The sequence below is a fragment of the Amia ocellicauda genome, chromosome 4, assembly GCF_036373705.1.
Source record: "Amia ocellicauda isolate fAmiCal2 chromosome 4, fAmiCal2.hap1, whole genome shotgun sequence".
NCBI lineage: Eukaryota > Metazoa > Chordata > Actinopteri > Amiiformes > Amiidae > Amia > Amia ocellicauda.
The window spans coordinates 37,302,174-37,316,696 of record NC_089853.1 but is presented as its reverse complement, the minus strand read 5'-3'; the positions used below and the strand labels follow the sequence as shown (position 1 = coordinate 37,316,696).

The 14,523-nt window shown below is 40.6% G+C and overlaps 1 protein-coding gene across 2 annotated transcripts in view; it reads right to left on the bottom strand.

Moving 5' to 3' along the window:
• Nucleotides 1–7,116: 7,116 nt before the first annotated feature.
• Nucleotides 7,117–14,523, bottom strand: part of LOC136748351 (tyrosine-protein kinase CSK) — a 75,826-nt gene continuing 68,419 nt past the window's right edge. For both annotated transcript variants that reach the window (XM_066702027.1, XM_066702028.1), the window contains 8 exons: nt 13,430–13,523; nt 11,905–11,970; nt 11,271–11,370; nt 10,923–11,013; nt 10,262–10,335; nt 9,609–9,804; nt 9,006–9,092; nt 7,117–8,370 (listed from right to left, as the gene is read on the bottom strand). In XM_066702027.1, the coding sequence (XP_066558124.1) occupies nt 8,188–8,370; nt 9,006–9,092; nt 9,609–9,804; nt 10,262–10,335; nt 10,923–11,013; nt 11,271–11,370; nt 11,905–11,970; nt 13,430–13,523 (891 nt within the window). In that variant the 3' untranslated portion in view covers nt 7,117–8,187. The remainder of the gene's footprint in view (nt 8,371–9,005; nt 9,093–9,608; nt 9,805–10,261; nt 10,336–10,922; nt 11,014–11,270; nt 11,371–11,904; nt 11,971–13,429; nt 13,524–14,523) is intronic.

The window sequence follows — 14,523 nt, the reverse complement described above, 5'->3', positions numbered from 1 at the left end:
GGAAATCATAGGAATGGAAGACTGTAAAATCTCCTCTCTTTACCAGAATATCACACATTGCCCGGTTCTCCACATCCACCTGCATGACAGCTCTTCAAATTCCAGGTACCTTCACAATGCCTACCTTGTAAGCTTGGCTATCTGGGCCAATGCTCCACCACTTAATAAAACCTAGATGTGCTTTACAGATAGTTTGGGCTATATTGATTTAAGCAGGCACATTTTACAAAGACTTAGCTTAGCTTCTTAGCTGCATTAACATGATCCATGTCCTGTGCCAAGGAGCTAGGATATTGAGAACACTTGTAATGTTAAGTAGTTCTGTAATACATATCACTAAATATGGACAACACACACAGGCAAATGAACATAAAATGACCAAATCATTTTTAATGAATTCAAATTTGAAATCTTGCTGCTAATGCACAGGATTTCTAATGACAGCTCTTCTGCACAGTAACACAGCATAACATTAAAGGCAAACATCTATTTTTGGCACTCATTATCCACACTAGGAGAAGAGCAAAACCAAATCAAACATGTAAAAAAACAAAGACAGAGGGTCCAAGAGAGAAACGAGTAGAGGGAGAATAAAATAAAGTTATAAAGTTAATAAAGGTAATCCAAGCAATCTATAGATTCCTGATGCTCTGGTCAAATCAGTTGCTCAATCCCAATCCCTTTCTCCAGTTGTCACAACTGTACATGTTTAGAAGGCTCAAGAGCATTCATTTAATTTGCACTGCACTGGGTTCCATTAAAATAACCAGGGTTAGTTAATGTCAAATCACTTCATAAAGTTAGTTTGAAAGTAAGCCCCTTTAATGTTTTGAATTAATGTGTAAATTAACCCGGCAAGTTGTACTTGGGAAAAGATAACCTGTTTATTAATACACCAATAAAGAAGAAAGGAAAGAAAAATAGCTAAAATTAGCTGAATATTTAGAAGAGTTCACAAAGTTAATCTCAGGTGCATAAAAAGGCTCTCATCATCAGTTCACAATTACTCTCGCTCTCAACACCTTGTTTTTTTTAAATTGAAAATAAAAAATTATTTAAAATTAAGACCGTTACATATCTTGCTTATACAACTTCTCTGGGAAATCTAAATTGACATTGCAGGAGAAAGGAATTACAAAAGCACAGACCACAACCATACAATTATGAGGAAGGGCATTGAAAAGAAAAAAAAAATGCCCGTAAATATAGGAATGACTTTGTGGATTCTAATTTGTTTTTTTACTAATGAGAATCTTGTAATTACACTTCAAATCTACCGATTCACTTAAATGTCTGAAGCAATTTTCAACTGTGAATATTATTTACTGTACCAACAATAATACAAAATAAGTCTAATACGATAAATCACCCACATAATTGGTTCCAAAACTAAAGGAAGCGAGTTTTTTTTGTAAATTGAAACATTAGCACAAGCTTCTTTTGGTCATACATGTGATATCTCAGATTCAAATCTCCACAAGTGCAGCATGGCATGTGACTGCAGCTACAAAACCACTGATATGTGTCATCTAATTGTTGCTTTCTGTTTGGGCAAATCATAAATGACAAACAAAGCTTATCTTCCATTGCATGTACGGATTCTTAAAATAAATATCCAGCATGTGCAAACTGCATGTCAAAAATAAGACTGGATTTAATCAGAAGAAGATTTAATCATAATACTGGAACTCCTACGTGTGGCAGACATGAAGTCATCTCTGAACGCATCCCGAGGCCATTGTTCACAATATTTATGATGTTACGTAACAGAACAAGAGCTATGTAATATCAAATCCCGATGTGTCAGCAGACTACTCTGCATATTCAAAAGGCTTTAATAAATGTTGTTTACTGTGAAATGACATCAACAGCCAATGTCTCCAAGTGTCCGTGGACTCTCTGGTCTCATTTTAAAATGTACTAGCCAAAGTTCTGACTGACATTTATAAAACATATACATATATACATACATTATAATTGTAAAGTATGTTACCATTGTATTAATAGCTCTGAGAAGTTAACTAGTTCAATGCACCTGGGAATGGTGGTTCGGTGGGCTACTAATCAACACTCCTAGTCTATTATAACCAAGGTAGTGAGATGAATTTCAGGGTAAGAAACAGTGATAATGAATCATTATTTTAAAGCAAAGTGATAGTTTAGCCTGAGAAAGAATTAAAGCCAATATGAGACATTTTAAAACATATTCAGGTGAAACAATAATGATTCATGTCCAGGACTTCATGCTGTGTGTATGAAGTCTTAAACTCTAAAGGATGGAACAGAGAACGACTTGTAACGCTGAAACGTACAAAGTCTACAAAAAATAAATTAAAAAAACAAAATGAATCACATGGAATTTGACAAACAACAAATTGAATTAATAAAATCCACAGATTTCAGCACTTCACAATTCCAAACAGATTCGCTTAAGGAATGGGCTTTAAAGTGTGTGTGTGGGGGGGGGAACAACAGTCAAGGGAACAAACAATAATATTTATGCCAGGGCTGCTTCTTCCTCTCTCAGGAAGCACCGAGCACAGATGAGATTACATTTCCGACTCAATTCCAGCTAATTTCACTACTGCCCTCCTTGATTCTGCTGACAGCGGCTTCCCATGTGATCTGGTCTGACTGTTCACTGTCTCGCTCAGGCAGGGGGCACGTCATGTAGACGGCTTCCGAGCTACTGTGAGCATTTTAGATTTTGACACAGAAAGGCGTGTGAACCCACTGAAACCCATCTCTCCAAGATGCAGCAGTGGATCTGAAACCTCCAATTGTGGGTTTGGCAGATATGAAACCCACCATTGTGAACTCATTAAGACTCCATAATCCCCAAATTTAAAGCTGCTTAAGATGAGAATCTATCACGATAATGTCACAAAACAAATGGCTCCTTGTCCTAAGGATTACATCAGAGCACTGTAGCTCCTGTTGTAAAACTTTAGGGCAGGTTTCTGCACACTACGTAGACACCCGGTGTGATCTAAACATCCTGTGTTTTCATTCTTGCGAGGAGCAAACAGATCATATCCCTTATCCCAATATCTTTGGAAATGGACATGTTTAGCCTCTGACGCACATTGAAGCCCCCTGTGCATATACAGCGATAAGCACTGCCAGAGGAAAGGCCAATGTTTGCACCCCTGTGAGTTCTGGTTTCTGGAAACATGTTGGATTTTAAGTAATGTACACCATTAAAGACTCGCAACAAATCATTCCACGTTCAAGGTGGTTTGAAAAGTACTAAAATAGGCATAACACCAAATAGGTAATAAACACAACTGCAATTTTAAAAACACCATAATGAGCATCTTGATTTATGTCGACGAGTACCATATCAAAGTGTGCTTAGTGATACAATGACAAATGTGAACATAACACAAAAGCATTTACAAACAACACAAAACAATTTTAAGAAGCCTGTAAAATTAAATTGTTTTCAAGGTTTCAATATCCCATGTGACTCCTCCACTGTCTCTCAGTTTGACCTGTACTAAACATAAGCCAGACTATTAGGGTGTCTGAACAACACTGTCCCCATCTGGAATGGAGATAACAACATACCTGATGAACTGTAGGTTGGAACAATAAGCTGAACCAGAGAAGTCTTCACCACTTTTGTGTAACTTACAAATCATTATTTTCATTGAGATCTTTAGTCTCAACAGCAAATCTTCTCATTCTGTTGTAGTGCTTTCAAAGTATGAGACTAGACTTTATCCTTACACTAGATGCTGCCATTCTGGAAAGCAGGTTGTAATCAAAGAAGAATATTGCAGGTTCACACAGACTAGAGGAACTGTAAGATATCTGCAAGCAAAGGCTTCAGTCTGCTTAAGACGACAGCTCTGAAATATCTTTACCAGTGTGACTGCAAACCAAACTGTCCGTCAGCATTAAAAGTTTTATGTTCCGGTTACGTCTCAATGCTACCCAGTAGGGTGACGGATTTTATTTTTAACTCTCCACTTTTGAAAGGCCCATTTGTGCATCTTAGACTTAGAGGACAGTGTATCTGACCAGCTGGTTTATTTACATGGAACGCCACAAAGTTACCTCCAGAATATTCTTGGGAAAAATTTAAAAGTTATCAATTTAATGTAATTTCACACCTATTAATAAATACATAGGACACATGCCTGTACTGGATTAGGTCAACTCCTTAAATTACTGTCTCCACAGGCCATGGCATACATAGGCCTCAAGAGATGTCAAGAGGAATAATAGTTAAGTCACAAACATTTAATCAGGGCCACCTTTCAACAGGAGTCCCTCTTCTGCTATAATGCAGGGCCTCTTCCTTATAGCAAATGCGTTAGAGAAAGCATACACTTTTAGTATACACTGTAGTTCTATGTACATTTGGGTCATATCACAGCATGTATTAGGCATCATAAGAACAGACAGTGGAAAGTCAAAAGGCTGTGGATAGGGAAAATAAAAGTTCTGAGACGAGAAAATATAATCGTTTAGTTAAGTATTGTGCATCACCACATACCTTCAACTGCTTATGGAAGCAAGATTTTCATACCCATGAATCCCCCCCTGCCCCCCCAAAACAACAAACCATCAATAAGTTCAGATCAACGCCCTCCCATTCCCCCACCCCCTCAAAGACAATCCTTCAGCTATAAAACTGTCTCAAGTAACACATGGGGCCCTGTACCTTACTTTTGTGATGAGGTTACATGGAGGTCATAAAACTCAATCAATAACAATGGCTTTTAGACAACTGCCTTGTGGCTCCCATCAACAGTGACAAGCAGATTTATTTATTTTAAGGATCAGCAGCAGGTGTTCATGGTGACCCATCATTGCAGGGTGCCGTCCTCAGCACAAACACACACTGCCATCTACTGGAACCTGGCAGAAATGCAGTCATAGCCACTTGCACCAGTCGGTAATCAGAGGACATTTTGGGATTGCTTGGACATACTTAATTTAGAAACCAAGGCCGGTATGCTTATTACACACTTTTTAAGCTCTATTGTGACACAACTGCCTGTTTTCCAATCTGTAAATAGAGAGCTTGCGAGACTTAAAATAGAAGTAAAAGGTTTTATAAGCCTACAGCTGCAGCAAAGTTGTTCTTTGAAGTTATATCATTGATTTGTTGGCCTAATACCTTTTATGATGTGGATCATACTTGATATCTTATTTATATGCACACTGCATTATTATTTTGATTTTATCATTGAGCTATCTGCAATTGCTTCGGCAGACCTGTACACACAATATTGACTTGAACAGGGGAAACCAATGAGGCTCAACCCTCCTGAAGTGAAGTTTCAGCTGAAGTTGAAGAAAAATACAACTACAAGGACATGACTCCCTGAACATAAAAACAAGGGATAAGATGAAAGAGAAATTAATTTGGAATTAATTAAAACAATGTCTTACATTATTAATATAATAATACAATTTTTAATAATTTCTTTCTTATGTCATCTCAGCAAATCTGGTTTAGGTAAGTTAGGGATTGGCTTGAACTAAACTTAAGTAACCACCCAAGTCCTCAAAATGCCTAAAAAACACAATAATGAAGAGTTCAGATTCCTGAGACCACCCAGACGGCTCAGTGCCTCTTGAAAACACTCCTAACAAGACATTATCTGCTAACATTCAGTGGACATACTAGCCTCTCAGACAACTGCGAAATCTCACAGAATTCATACCAGACAGAGGCTTGATAGTGGTTAAGTTACTTTCCACAGGTTTGAAAAGTAGAATGTTATGGAGTAGCTTTTTCTCCCTCCATTCATACAATAAACTAATACATAAAAACTTACCCATATTAGCAGGACAGGAATCAGCTGATGTTGTGGTCAGTTTACACTTCATTACTTCCCTTTTCCAGGGAAAGGGCGCAGAGAGGATTCAGTGATGTCCGAGTCACTGGTTCCTTAATACTTGACTCAAGTTCTCAAAAAATTGTGGATTGTGTTGCGATACTTCAGCCACGGACTCTACACTGCACAAAGTCAGCGGTTCAGTATATAGGTTGCTTCCTTTGCACCTTTGCACCTACAATTAATCCGTAATCCTTTGACAAATCTTTTGTTGTTGAGATATGGGGGGGCGGATTTTAGAATGATGTTCCTTCTGGCATAGATTTTGGGTCACTGATTACCACATGCTCAGTGTTTCTCAGTGTGGAGTATCCTACAGTAAACATTAATCTTTTCTTGTTAGTGATGGGGGGTTGTTACAGTCTCCACACCAGAGCATAACACAGTAGGTTTCTTCAAAATTGTCCTCAAACTGTCATCAGCTAGACATGCTTTTCTGTTTAGCTGGAAGAAAGCTCCCTTGCCTCCAATCAGTAGTCAGGGACACAGGCCTCACTCCAATGTCTTTTGCATGCAGTGAGATTCTACATTTATATCTCTAATCTATGCAATGTTTCCCCTGTAAATACTTCCTGAATTATCTAAGTGGTGATATTCTCACTTTTGGCAGCTTGCAATGTTTTCAGGACACCACGATATACGACTGTGGGATCTTGTAATTACCTGTGTGAAAAAGACTGCAATTCTCAAATGCATGTAGACACAAGTGTCAGACCACACCCCAATAAAACAAACACACAGAATTCAATACATCCCAGTACCCCGGTCATATTCAACACAATGTCAAATCACAGTCAAAACTGTTACGGGGGCTTTGGTTATAAGTCTCCTGCCTGAGGTTTGCCATCCAACACCGTGCATGTCGACTGTGGGCTCCTGGTTTGCAGCACGACACGTGACGAAGCAAGTCGTCTTGCAGGAACACATGACACACGTGCCACAAGCTAAAGTTAACTCCCAGCTTGCAGCTTCGCACTCGGTCTCAGACACCAGTGAGTTCCGTTCTGTGGAATTCAGGCTCCTAACAAGTGATTGAACCACAATAAGAGTATGTTGTACTGCTTCACCTCTGACATAAACCAAAAACCACAAATGGGATTTCAATTAATCACAACACAGTGGCACGATCCCGTTTTTTTTCTCCAAACTGGTCAGATGGAATGGTTTATTCGTAATCATCATAGCATAAAACAATAAACAAGAATAGCGATGACAAGGCCTCTCACATGGCATGCAGAACATCCCAGCTTAACATGTACACTTTGCAAGTTTTTATTTTATTTTATTATTTTGATATTTTTTTTTATATATTTTTATGTTGTTTTTTCACCCTTTTGGTATTTTTTTTTTTTTTATGCTTTTATACAAAATGAGCCCCCCTGCCTTTTTTCCCCTCACATTCTTTTCAGAAAATGTCCTCTTCCCTCTTGCCTCCCCTAACCACTTTTTATGCATTTATTTATATTTATTTATTACATATTTTTCTGTATAGGTCTGTAGTAAAAAGGTCATCTGAAGTACATTTTAATTTTTTTATGGTTTGTTGCTTTCCTTTGCGTTTTGATGAATGTAATTAAAAACACGGGAGCGTGCGCTGGAGGGGGCGGAAAGCAAAACATGAACAAACACAAAGGTATAAACAGAAAAAAGCTATTTAAAAAACAAATAATTATAAAAAATACATAGTCCCAACAGAAGAGTAAAAAAAACAATAACAAAAAAAGGTCCATGATGCAATGGGGCAGTGATGGGGTGAGATACCGAAGCAGGAGGCCTTGTGGTTTGGAGGCACTTTGGCACAGAGCAAAATGATCCACAAACACTATGTAAAACGAGTAGTAGCAGGGGGTTGGGGGGGGGGGGTCTCTCATGCTGGAACTAGCTTTTGAACAAGACATTAACCTGGGGGGGTTGACAATGAGAGGTGTGTATATTGGTAGGTGGGTGTGTGTGTGTGTGTAGGGGGGGGGGAAGTGTTGTAGAATTTCCTTAAGCAACTGATGGGCAGGGAGGGGGGAGCATACAAATAAAATAAAAAAAAAGAAGAGGACCCCAAGCTGCCCCACCCCCTTCCCTGCCGCACCAACAGAGACCAAGAGGAAGAGGCAGAGGGAGGGCTGGGATATGCTATAGTATATAGAAGACGTTTTGGGTTTGGCCATTTCGAGTCATTCCCAAAAGCTGCCGTTGGTTTTCCTGGCATGGTCCGAGGATGTGTGAAGAGCAGCCCTCTGCCACTCCTTCAGCCACCCCACCCCACCCTGCCCTGCCCCACCCTCAACCCGCCACCCCACCTCCTCCTCCTCCTCCTCCCCTGCGTGCCTCTCTGGCCTCACAGGTACAGCTCCTTGCTTCTGATGTGCTGCAGCTTTTCTCTCAGGAGCCGGAAGCATGGCCTGACCACAGGGTCCAGGGTCCAGCACTGCTTCATAACGTCATACACCACAGGGGGGCAGCCGTCTGGGGCATCCATCTTGTAGCCCTTCTCCACCCGTGGAACCACGTCCTTCAGTGGCTGTGAGGCAGAGGGGACAAGTCAGAGAACCAGCCGACCACAATCGACTTCTACGGCACGAAGGAGAGGCCCGGCCTACCATCTTTCATTTAACAAGCCAAAAACAGAAGAAACACACAAACGAACGAAACAACCCCACAGATGATATCCCTCACCCTACAGTCGTAATATTGGAGGAGAGGGACACACACACACACATAAGAGGGCGAGGAAAAGCAGATTAAAAAAAGAAAACAGAGGAGGGGCAGCGATGGACACAGACCAAGCAAAATGCACTGAATGAATCGAACCACACCTTCTCCAAGACCGACCCGAAATAAAGGTCCAGTTTGAGGATCACCTTCTCCCTCTTGATATGGAAGAGGGGAATGAAATGCCTCCTGTGATGCTTATGAACAGTTTTAAAAACAGGCCTTCACTGAGACAGGTACATAAATAAAGATATAAGGGGTAGAGAGCTAGCAGAGGCAGAAAATGAAATTCTACAGAATTGACTGTTCTTGGGCTAATCGAATGTTCTTGAATAAATCAGGTTAGTATGAAAATGTAGGAATATCCCTAAGTGAAGGTCTTACACTGGCATTTGCGACACTTGAGTTTTCCTGTGAGATCGTGAAGCAAGATCGTTTACTCACAATTCTGGGGTAAGGCACACGCCCAAATGAGTAGATTTCCCACAGCAGGATTCCATAGCTCCATACGTCTGACTTAGTGGAGAACTTCTACACAACAAAACAAAAACACACCCAGAGGGTACTCAGCATTTATACACTAGACATGAAGAGTTTGATTAGGACTGAGAGGCAAACATGTCAATAAACTTCCCAGACTTGCTTGTTTAACCATGTCACCACAGTCCCTCTATTTGTACATTACTTCAGTCTCAGTCTCCTCAGTATAATTAACTATGCTATAATATCTTCCTCCTAGCCCCAAATCTAGGTGCTTCTAAAAGCAGGGACAGATATTTTCCTTCAAACATTCTTTCTGAAATAAATACACTTGTGATGAACACATCCTGTTTTAGAACCATATGCTTATATTAAGAAAACACTCAACAGTCTGGCTTTAAGGTGGACCCGTGATCTCTTGGTCAAAGGGTTACACTGGGCAGACATTTTTCCAGGTTGAGCCACCTTCTCAGGTCCTCATCTTTCCCCAAAAAGTGCACCCCTCTTTAGTCTTGGGTATTCAGCTCTACCCACTAGACCCTGATCCCCCTGGGGGCTCCAACGTACCTTCTCCCTCAGCGCCTCGGGGGATGTCCACTTGACGGGCAGCTTGGCAGTATCCTGAGTGGAGGAGGCCTCTTTGGTTAGACCAAAGTCACTCACTTTGGCAATGTTGTCATCAGAGACTAGGACATTGCGGGCCGCGAGGTCCCGGTGTACGAAGTTGTTGGCTTCCAAGTACTCCATGGCCTCGCATACATCACTGAGAGAAAGGAATGGCAGGAGTTACTCAGGAGGACCAAGACGTTGTACATCTGAGATCAACAAAGTGTACCAGCGGCATGCATACATATACATGCTTTTGAGACATGTACTTCCCTCTGCTGTCATTTTAGAATGAGGAAGTTCCATTGTTCAAGGCTGGGAAGCAAAATTGATAATTCCTCAGCTCAGAGGAACAAGTCAGCACCTGTGTTAGTAGGACCACATTCAAGCTTTGTGTAACAGTGAGTGGGGGGATGTGTGTGTGAAGGGGCTGCAGCTGTGATGATCAAGAATCAGCATCTCTTTTGCACAGACTGTCATTTTGACTGAGCAGAAAAGGAAAAAGCGTTGTGTTGCAGTGCTGTGTTGGAAAGTGACATCCCTAGCTTTGTGTGCGTGCGTTTGTGTATCCGTCGCATTCGAGGAATTCTCCAGAGGCTCCCTTAATTACTCACAGCGAGAACTTGAGTAGGCAGTCCCCTCCCAGCACGGTCCGCCCTCTGGAGCGCAGATAATCTACTAGACTGCCCTGTGGGGGAAGAAAGGGCCGGAGCTTAGAGACGAGGAAACACCCCCCTCGCTCCCACAGACCTTGGTCTCCAGTGAAGGGAAATACTGTGCAGCCATAAAGTCAGTATATTTCACTTTAGTCTGTGTTTTGAGACCCTTCAGGATCCAGTTCATCCTGAAGAGTTACTGGTTACCCATCTACCCAGACTGTCTATGTCTAAGCTTGGAATTAAAGCAGGTTTTTGACGACACATACTCTGCCTACGTTTTGGTATCTCATGAATACCAGATTTAAATCATTCTTAGAAACCACTAAAACCAATCTTTTTATTCAGAGCATCAAAGCACACTTTACGGTTTGCATGAAGAGCATCTCAGCAGGGTAAACTGCTTTGTGTTTTGTTTTTACAATGAATTTGCATTATTTTATCATTCCGCAAAAACTAAATACACTAAACAAATTAGAAACATATAATTGAATTTCGTTTCCATTTTATTCCCTCTGAGCTTGATGATAAACTTGTCTGTAAACTCTTGGCACAGTCTTTCACAATGTGCAGCTTTCAATTTCAATGTCTTTCCCCTCCATTAATGAATGCTCCTTACCTTGGCCATGTATTCTGTGACAATGTAGAGGCTGCCCTTCTCCTCCACTATTACCCCCAGGAGCTGCACCAGGTTATTGTGTCGGAGTTGCCTGCAGGACACAAGGACAGTCGGTCAGCACAGGAAACAAAGGGGGTGCTCGGCTTCGGCCAGCCTTGGGGGGGCGTGTAAAACGACCCTTGGGCAACTGTGAAGTGATGGTGCGGGACAATAACCGGCAGTCTGCTAGCAGAACTAGCCTGGAACTGGTCCTCCATGTTCTAGGGGCTGTCCAGCACTTTGAGTAGAGACGAGCTCAGAGAGCAAGGCCTCACTATGTAGCTGTGTGTTGGTTTCAATGGGACTCACGTCATAACGGACGCCTCTGCGATGAAGGCCTGCGCTGTGGCATCATGCTTGATGCACTTCACTGCAACCTTGGTCCCCCTGTAGTCGCCCACCATTACATCTGAGACAAGCAGGAGACAACAGTCACTCTCTCACAACAGTCACAAACAAACCCATCAATGAGACACAAACTGAATGTGGGGTAAATTTTTTTTGTTTTGTTGCAGGTGAGGTGTGTGTGCGTGTGCGTGTGCGTGTGTGTATGTGTTCGTGTGCGTGTGGGGGGGGGCTCAGTAGGTTACAATGTTGGATTTAAATGTCTTTTCAGTTTCATATCAGTGAACTTCTGGGTGAGGTGATTAGAATGACAATCCAAATGCATGCTTATGAATTGGTAATCAACTTAATGGGAAATATTTAGTCTGATTTTGCAGATAAAAGAATGTGTCCATGAAAGGTTGCATATCAGTTACTTTGTATGTATGTAGCCTGTAGTTAAGCTATTGAACATACTTTGCAAGTACTGTGAGCATTCTGTGGTCTTAGTTTGCACTAGGAATCCTGCACTTCACAATATCATGGACATTCAAAGTCGCCACACATTACAATTCATTTGGTGGGTTTTTTGGAGCACAGAAGAAAAAAAGGCACCTACCTCCGAACTCCCCCTTCCCTATGCTCTGTAAGAGTTTGAGCTCCTTTCTGTTAAGAGCCCATCCGCCTAGAACGAGAGAGACAGCCCTCTATGTGAGTTCACTGTGTTACACAACATTTAAAAAAACTGTGATGCAACACCTAGAGAATGTCCCTTCCCAGAAAATACTTTTGTGTTGCCATAGGAAAATTATATACATTCATGGATGCATTCATGTATGCCACTTGGAAATTATATGTAATGTATTTGAGTATACAAATACTGAATACTATATATATGTATGTATGTAACATTACTTAGAAATGTATTTATCCCACACTTTTCAACATATTTCAACATTCCTTTATAGTTAAAAACTTTCAGATTTTTCAGTGTAGTTAATGCATCTTAATGGACATTTACGGAGATTATATTTTCCTTTTTTCCTCCTCACTTTGTAAGCAAAGGGTGTGGTGAGAAAGATAAGAAAGTTACACAGTGGGGCCAGGTGTTTCACATTGATTTTCACTTCTGTTTATATTAATACTTTTCTGGTTTGTGACAACCCTTTAAGGTCACTTATTTAAGGCGTTTGATTTCCACAGCTTAATAACGGTTTGTCTACAGGGTGGAGAGGTGCCTGTGTGCTGCACAGCTTGATACAAACAGGATATCCTGTGTTTGAAAAGGCACACTTTGCAGGATCCAGTGCAACTGCAGAAAACGAAATCTGGTCCCCACAATGGTGAGTTTGCCTCTGTGAACATACCCAGTTATCTCATGCAGTTTCCGCTATGAAAAAGAAAAAACAGCACCCAGTTTGATAGAGGACTCCATCCTTCACATCCTTGAGATTAATTATCCAATAACATGCAGAGTGCAATTGTGTCTACTTTGTGCTGACACTGGCCAGACAGGCTGAGCACCATCTCCTGTACATCACAGTCACCTCTTGAGAGCAGGTACTGTACAACAACATGGGTGACTGCAATAGGACAGTATTTACTTATCCCCATTCAGGAAATGCATATAAAGCTGGGCTGCTGTGCAATTCAAGATGATACCGAGTTATCCTTGTATTAAATTCTGCCTATTTATACAGGGATTTAGCAAAAACTAAAAGGTATTATTGTCCATTATCCAGTTCCAAAGCCCTATTACATGCCCTATCAAAACCTTCTTTCACTACCTGCCATTAAATCTTAATGTTGACACACATTTGTACATGCAGTCGTGAGGAAAGCACTCCTGGAGGACGGATGCACTGGAAGAAACATCGGATGGAGTGCAAGAACAAAAAGTTCAACTAGAGGGGGCAGTGGAGTATGATCGGTTAACTCTCGTGTTCTCTTTTGAAGGAAAGAGAAGAAAAAACAAAACAAAACTGAAAACCCTATAAGATCTTTGAAAAAAGCACACTTTTTTGTGCATTCCGTAAGTCTGAAGGGGAATTGATTAATTCTGTATATACAAATCTTTCTCAGTAAACCTTCAACTGCTCAAGCAGAATCAGAACGCACTTCTATGCCCCAGCAGGTTCACTTACTTCTGGAAAATTCATCCTGTGCAGCGACGGTCCCTTCCATTAGTTTTGGCTTGATCAGTCGGGTACACAGGCCGTCGGCATCTTTGGTGTAATGCTGAGAACAAGGACAAAGAAGCAGACCAGTTAAAGAAGAACCATACATTGAAATGAGATACCCTCGCTGTGTTCTGGAGTTCTCCACCAAATAGAGTTCACATGCCCAGTGCCTGTTCTAATGTAATACGTAGACAACCCCTTTTATCAAGTTATCACCCCCCCCAAAAAAGGTTTCTGTAGTTGTCAGTATGAAACCACTGTATGTTGCATGATAGAAATCGTTGGTCACTTTCACACGGGAATTTCATTTGAAAGATTAGGACAAAAACACAACCCAGAAAGGAAATTTGAAATGCATTTGAAAATCATTTCTGTAATAAACATTTTGTTGTGTGTATTGCTCGTCATGCACACAAATAATCCTTTGCAGTACCTAAAACATTCAGCAGGGGATGCACTGACACCAACGTTTACAGTTACAATTAACTTGCTCTTGATTTAGACCCCCCAACATTATATCAGTACAAAATAATGCATAATCTAGTGAAAACTGACTAATTTTATATGTAGGCAATTACATGTAATGTGTCGAAAACAAAACCACAAAAATGTTACAAATACATTTAAAACAACTTTAAAACATCTACAATTGACACATAAGATCACAACGACTATCAAACTGTCCTTTATAAACCACATATAATCCACAGTACAAATACTGATGCTTGCCATCCCAAACTTTTCACAAGGTTTATTTATTTGTATTCCTTTAAGGACTTCACATGATTAACAACTCTTCTGTACAATTACTCATAACTTAAGTATGTCATAGCTGTTAAGGCAGAAGTAATATCTGGGGAAGCATAGGCTGACAATTGTCTGTGTAACAACTGTAGCAATGCTTGTGTGAGAAACCTTTAAGAAATATTTAACAGCACCTACATTATTTTTATTTCTTCAGTTTCTAATTTTAATTGAATCTACTAACTTCACTTAAACTGCTTTGTTCCCCTTTCATAGTTCCTGAAAAAGAAAATAACAACAAAAAACTGCTTGCA